Raw genomic sequence first — 7,590 nt, 5'->3', positions numbered from 1 at the left:
AGTTACATGTAAGTAAAATCCAAGTGAGTCGAGGAAAAAAGGCAATAGTCAATAAAAAAATAGAATTTAAAAAAGTTTAAAGCGGGGGCCGGCCGAGTGGTGCGTTGGTTAAGAGTTGGCTTGGGAGCGCGAGCTCTGAGCAGCAGGGCCGCCAGTTCAGATCCCACGTGGGCCAGTGATGCTGCACCCTCTACAGCTAAGATGGTGAACAACAGCTCCACTTGGATCTGGGCTGCCATGAGTCGTAGGCAACGGCATAGGCTGCAGTAGGGCTGCAGTGGGCTGCTGTAAGCTACCGTGAGTGGCCGGTAGCCAGCGTGAGCTGCCAAGAGCCACCATGAGCAGCCGTCCAATGGCCGGCGACCAACCTGCCTCAGCTGGGAAGAGCGCAATGATCACAATACGAACACAGGTCAGTGAAGCGAAGTCCTCCACAACTAGACTGAAGAACAGAAGGACAGCAACTTGTCTGTTCCCCTTCCCGGATTCCCCAACGCTATTCCCACCCCCAATTCCCCACTAAAATCTTTAAAAAAAAAAAAAAAAAGTTTAAAGGACTTAGGTGTAATTAATAACTAAACTGAAAATACGAGTAAAATTGCACAATTTAAATAGTTTCCCAAGATAAACAGAATTTCATTTGAATGAAAATACAAGCTTAGTATCGTATTACATGTATTCCTAACACATTAACAAAAGTTAAAACAGAAAATAACCAATCATTAGACTACATGATACTTTTAAATAAAATAGCCACAACAGTCTATTTCCAGTCATGAGGATGGATTAAAAAGGTAGTATAATAGTCAGAAACTGAAAAATGCAAGCTAATAAGAAATCAGTCACGAGATTCTCATACTGAGCATCAAGGAATTAAATTTCCATGACAAACTATTGTATAATTAAATAATAAAGTGAGCACAGGGTGCAGAAAAGAATTAATATAACATGCCTGAGAATGCTATCCTTAGAAAGGCCTGCTTGCAAGGACGGTCCTTAGCTGGCATCTGAGAACTTGTATTTTGGGAAGATTCCTACTATTCCCTGATAAGAGTGGTTTACTGTGCCTAAACTGTTTGTACAAACAATATGGTTTATTTTGAACAACCTATTTTCCTTCTGGGAGTCTGGAGTTTTGGTTCATGCTATAGAGAGGGTGCCTATGTGACCAGCTCCGAATAGAAACCCCAGGCATTTAGTCTCTAATGAGCTTTCCTGGTAGACAATATTTCACGTGTTGTCACAATTCACTGCTAGAATTAAGTGAACCTTGGCAACTCCACTAAGAGAGGACTTTGGATGGTTTCCTCCAGGCATCGCTCCACATGTCCTTTCTCTTTATTGATTTTACTTTGCATCCTCCACTATAATAAATCACAGCCATGAGTCAACTTATCTGCTGAGTCTTATGAGTCCTAGCAAATCATCAAACCTGGGAGTAGTCTTAAAGACCCCTGATGCGGGCCGGCCAAGGGGCTCAGTTGGTTAAGAGCATGAGCTCTGGGCAACAGGATCACTGGTATGATTCCCACATGAGCCAGTGAGCTGCGCCCGAGCTGAGATGCCAACAGGTGGCAGGATGGCTCAGCTGATGAGAGCATGTGCTTCTGACAAGGACGCTGGTTCAACTCCTGCATGGGATGGTGGGCTACACCCACCCGCAACTAAGATTGAACATGGCACTTTGAGCTGAGCAGCAGCGAGCTGTCTACGGGAGGCCAGATGGCGAATGGACTTGGAGCTGAGCTAGCTACACCCTCCACAGCTAAGACTGAAAGACAACAGCTTGGCTGTTCCCCTTCCCCAATTCCCCAATAAAATCTTTAAAAAAAAATACCACCTAAATTTTTCATCTACTTTTAAAGTCAAGGTTACTATTGCATATTACTAAAAAATCTCCACTTTTTAGGCTATTTTAAATTTTGTTACCATATGTCATCTCTAGATTCACATATTACACATTAATGGTATGTGAGGAATCTAACATTCAACCAAGTGACTAGAATTTACATCATTGTACATTCAAATGGATAAGAAAAGGACTACCTGACTAAACCAGTAAAAAATGACTATTTGACTAAATAAACCATTAGGGTAAAGAAAACATTTCAAGCATTAACCATTAGCCACTTTAATAGCACTGGGGTGGTTAGATTTGATTCCTGCCTCAAAGGCTTACAATCTAATTAGACAACATAGATAAAATGCACCCGCAAGAGAGTGAGAATAAAAAAGACCAAGAGTAAGTAGCCATCAACTTAACCTCTGACATGTTTCTTCAAGGTCGAAGAATTTTACAGAAAATAAAGTTCTGACAAATAGAATACAGAGCTTAAATAAAGTGCCATCAAAGAACATCTGGAAATATGACAAAGAATGAAATGAAAATACAGAATCTAATATTGTTTATCTAAAATAATATAAACTAACCCGTTATTTCACTGCACATGCAGTGCTATGGTCTTTTCTCCCTTATGTAGATATAAAGGCTTATCAACACACAAATTCAATATGGAATTAATCAAAGTCATTTACATGTTCTGCTCTGCAAATTGTCAACTTGATAGAACAGTTAATGAATTTGTTAGCTGTCTAGCAACCAAATGCCACTGCTTCTTACCTTGCTGAGTGAATTTAAGACTGTCTTTACTTCTATTCTACCACAAATTCTCTCTGAAATAGTTTAGATTTATTAATAGGATTTGTGTTATTACCCAACCACTTACGCTATGTATAAATAGCAACTAAAGACAATTGTAACAGTAGAGAAAAAAAAACGGGAAACAAAAAGGGGATATTCTGAAGCATGTAAGAAACATACAGTAAAACAGTACATCTAATTTAGCTCAGAGTAAAATGTTCCCTCTAAATCCCAGACTATGATATAATTATTGTCAAATATTTGAAAGATCACTTCTTCCACCATCCCTATCATGCTAAAATTGTTTTAGCCTTTTATTTTAGATTATATAAATGTGTATGTAAAAATATCTAACAGTTAAACTTAAGTATCGTGACTCATCGCTTCCGTATCTTCCCCCTCTACTGTAACCTATCAACAGTCGTGTTTGTGACTTAGTACAGTAAAGATGTATTTCATATTTGAAAATTTGTGTGCAATGAATCTGTGAGATCATTTGCGCCTGATGGAGGGTTAAATAATTTAAGAAACCTAACAGTTTAATGAAGCTTAACCTTTACTTTTTAATGACTCACTAAATAAATATACTAAAGACATGTTACTATACAGATTTGAACTCCCCACTATTACATTATTTTTTGTATTCTGGCCATTAATGTTTAGTCTCTGCAAAATTCAGCACCAAATAACATTTCTTATGTTAATCACTAAACCAACAAGTATACTGAACAATATAATACAGTACAACTAAAATTACTGCATATAAACTTACTTTTCAGCAAAATCTTTACTTCTCCATTTTCTTTTTTGATCTCATTCATGACTTTATGCTTCTTTTTTTCTCTCTCTTTTTCCTTATCTCTCTCTTTAATTTTGTCTTTGATTTTATCTAAAAGACAAAATAAAGGAAATATTTTAAACTATTTTACAACTGTATTTTTTCCCATGAACTATAGTGCAATTTCTAGAATTACAATACACCAAGTAATTGAGTGAAAAAAAAACATGCCTTTTTTCTTCCTCTCAGGTTTTGGGAAACATTTCTAAATTTCCTTTCATATGTTAAACATGAAATACATAATACACATGTCATAAACTGTCAAAATTTATCATACATTTCATTTTAAAGATTATTTTTCACTTACTTCATATCAACCACAATTATTAGGCTAACTTCAAATCACTTAAAATAAATGGCTAACTTTAATTGATATGGTAAACTACAGTGGAAAAAGTGCTAGCTTTGAAGTTGGGCATATCTAGGAAAAATTACTCAATCTCAATTTCCTAATCTGTAAAATGGTGGCTCATATCTTTCTCATAAATTACTATAAAGACTAAATGAAGAAAAATATAAAATGATGACCTAGAGCTTGTTACATTAAGACTAGAGGTTAGTTCCCTTAACCTTCCTTCCACCTTTTTTTTTTTTTCTTCTTTTTTTTTTTAAGCTGAGCCATCCTGCTACCTGTTGGCAGCTCAGCGGCTGCTCAGCTCGGGCTGGACTCGAACCGCTGTTGCTCAGAGCTCAAACTCTTGAGCGAGCTCTTAACCAACTGAGCCACTCGGCCGGCCCCTCCTTCCACCTTTTAAAAAGGGTATGACTGATCCGTCTAGCTGGTGATACAACAATATTAAAATAAAGGGTTTAAGAACTCTAAGAATCACTGCCTGCATTCTAAAAATTCAAGCTCTGAGTTTATAAAATTATTTGATGTCCTATTAATTTGTTTGCTCAATCAACTGCCTGTGAACTCAGCAAAAAATGTAGAGAATTGAAAAACAGTGACATAGTTTTTGCCCTCAACTAGCATACTAATGATTACAAAGCCATGATGGAAGCATACAAAAACCATAAAATATCTTTCAATGTAACAGGGATTATACAGTATATATGCATACTGCGTAATTTCTTAAAATCCCTCCTTAGTTTCCCTTCTGTAAATACTACCTTCATTCAGGTCCTAATCACTTAATGATTAGATTACTGTTTAGATCAGCCCTCTCCAATAGAAATGTTTACCATATAATGTAAATTTAAATTTTTTAGTAGTCACATTACAAACAAAAAGAAATGGGTGAAATTAATTTTAATAACATATTTTATTTAACCAATATATCTAAAACATTTCATATATTTTACATTTACAGCACATCTCAATTCAAAGTAGCTCCACTTTCAGCGTTCAACAGTCACATGACACTAGTGGTTACCATACTCAACAACTCAAGTCCATACTACCTAAATAGATAATTCTCAAAAAATTAAATCCGTGTATTTAAGAAACATCTTAAAACTTACACTCATTAATAATAGAAAACAAATTCAAATAAGATATTTTCACTTATCAAACTGACAAAGTACCTTTTTAAAAAGTGGTAATACTGAAAGCAGATGAGAGGACATCGATGGTAGATCAAACCAAAACAGGGATTCATTGACTTAACAAATATGCATTGCTGAATATCAGAAAAGCGTTAAGGTACAGAGGTGAATAAGCTAGATAAGGTCCTCATCTATTCACATATAACTTATAGAATAAATTAAGCTGTTCTCACACTTCAGATTAGTTTGTTACTCTTATTTTTTGATGACTGAATCCTTAAAATCCTGTTATAGGCTATCATCCATCCATAAAATATATATAGACACATATAAGTTATTATTTTCTAAGCAAGCACACATTTTTAAAAAAATAAACTATCATTTAAAATCATATGATTTTTGAATATAAATGAAGAAAACAGTCACCTGAAATGTCTCCACATTTCTTTTTCCTATTATCCCTATTAATCTTATTAAAACTTTTTAAAGTTTATTCAAGTATAATGTAATACAGAAAAAAGTATACAGCTCAATTTTCACAAAAATGAACAGTACCTCAGAACCCGTGTGCTGCCTTCTATGCAGTACCCCAAAGAGTAACCACGATTCTGACTTCTAACCACATAGATTAAAATAACTATAGAATTTTAATGACATATATAAAGAATACGATATAAATCTATCACAGCTGCAAAATGTTTTTCAGGATAAAATTATATATTAGCTTCTCAGGAAATAAAACTATGACCAAAGTTTTTACAGACTTTATTTATAAATATATTTCTTTGCAGACTTTACTTTTATTTATTTTTTATTATTATTATTTTTTAGATTTTATTGGGGAATTGGGGAAGGGGAACAGCCAAGTTGTTGTCCTTCAATCTTAGTTGTGGGGGACGCAGCTAGCTCGGCTCCAAGTTCAGTCACCGTCCAGCTGCCCAGCACAGCTCACTGGCTCATGTGGGAATTGAACCGGCAATCCTGTTGTTCAGAGCTTGCGCTCTTAACGAACTGAGCCATTTGGCCAGCCCTAGACTTTACTTTTAGAGCAGTTTTAGGTTCACAACAAAACTGAAAAGAAGGTACAGAGATTTCCCATATATACCTCCTGTCCTTACACATAGCAATTTTTTTTAAAAAATTCTAATTAATATACACATTCAGAAAGCCGACTGAAAGTCAATAATGCAAATTATTAAAAGCCATTATTTTTGAGTGACAAGTTTCTAAGTTTCTGTAATAGGAACATGTTAGTTTCATAACACAGGAAAAAGGGTTGGAATATGCCTTAAAGTTCAACTAAAGTTAAATAGTTCAATTAAAGATAAGATGAACGTGTGAAGTTATTATATCAAAAACACCTATAGAAACAGAAACAATTGCAAAGCCAAGACAAGAAGAGTGACTGACAACATAATTTCAGTTACCTCCCAACCCACACCCAAAATGTTCTAAGCAAATGAAGCAAACACAAACCATCCAATATGCACATAGTAGAAAAGCATTTTTCTGGAACAACTGCTGTCCCAAACTACACACCTGCCTAGGTTTTGCAACCTACCTTTCACTCTTCCTAGAATTTTTTTGCTTGTCAGAGCAGATCCTTTTTCAGAATCCAACTTTACATTCCATTAAATTTTCTATAACCATGTTACAGATAACATAAAAATGTTTTGTTACATGTTTCCATATTACAGGTAATCATGTTACAGCTACAAGAAAGTGCGAAGCCCACAAGCTCAGAAGACTCTGCAACCTTGTAACTAATAAGCTTTTAGATCTCCAGTTTCAGCTGTAAAATGAAGTTTATGTAAAGATTAATATATACAAAGGCATTTTATAAAGATATAAGCCTTATGAATGAGATTATCTATATCTACATAGACATAGATATCTACCCATAATGGGCCATAATAAACATTTTTGGCCATAAGAATTCAGACCACTGACTATAAAATCTCAAGTCGGCTGTTATCATACTAACGCATTCGTATTTATAAAAGTCACTTCTAGCTCTTTTCACAAGGAAAATGGCTCCCTGGCAACATGTTTACTAGAACAACATCGTTCTTTTAAAAAATTAGTCAATTCTTAGTCAATTTTTACTCCTTTCTTTTCATGACCAAGAATTCCTATAATTTTATCCTTCATAGTCTAATCTAAGGCTTGGAAAGGATTTCTAGCTCACCTTCCCATCACAATTCTTAGAATAAAAGTAACAATTATTCCACCACAAGAACAAGAAATTATCTGTTCAGAAAAATCCAACTTAACATAAGGAGTACAAGTTTTATTTAAAAAATAAAAAGGGGCACAGAGGGAAAACAGATACAGATAGACCATGATATAGTTTGAATCTAAAGAGGCAAAAGGAATATAAGAATGGAGGAAAGGAGATGGAATAAATGACTAAGTCATTATCAACCCAGAAACAACTATAAATTATGTATGTGGAAAAATACACATGGGCTAAAGACATACCTTGTATGTAAAAGTTAAGACACAAAAAAGAAAGCTGATTAGGGCCAGCCGAGTGGCGTGATGGTTAAGAACTGGCTTGGGATGCCAGAGGGCCCCAGTTCGGATCCCACATATGAGGGCCAGTGACACTGCCCTCCACAGC

The 7,590-nt window shown here is 35.2% G+C and overlaps 1 protein-coding gene across 3 annotated transcripts in view; it reads right to left on the bottom strand.

Annotated features, from left to right (window-relative positions):
* RSBN1L (round spermatid basic protein 1 like) overlaps nucleotides 1-7,590 on the bottom strand; it is a 67,919-nt gene that overhangs the window by 33,459 nt on the left and 26,870 nt on the right. The window contains exon 2 of one of the 3 annotated variants that reach the window (XM_019655135.1): nucleotides 3,414-3,530. The exons of the other annotated variants lie outside the window; for them this stretch is intronic. Within the exon in view, the coding sequence (XP_019510680.1) occupies nucleotides 3,414-3,530 (117 nt within the window). The remainder of the gene's footprint in view (nucleotides 1-3,413; nucleotides 3,531-7,590) is intronic. 3 annotated transcript variants of the gene reach the window in all.

Source organism: Hipposideros armiger, unplaced genomic scaffold, assembly GCF_001890085.2.
Source record: "Hipposideros armiger isolate ML-2016 unplaced genomic scaffold, ASM189008v1 scaffold_236, whole genome shotgun sequence".
Taxonomy (NCBI): Eukaryota; Metazoa; Chordata; class Mammalia; order Chiroptera; family Hipposideridae; genus Hipposideros; species Hipposideros armiger.
The sequence above is the reverse complement of the archived record's forward strand: the minus strand, read 5'-3'. Positions and strand labels throughout refer to the sequence as shown.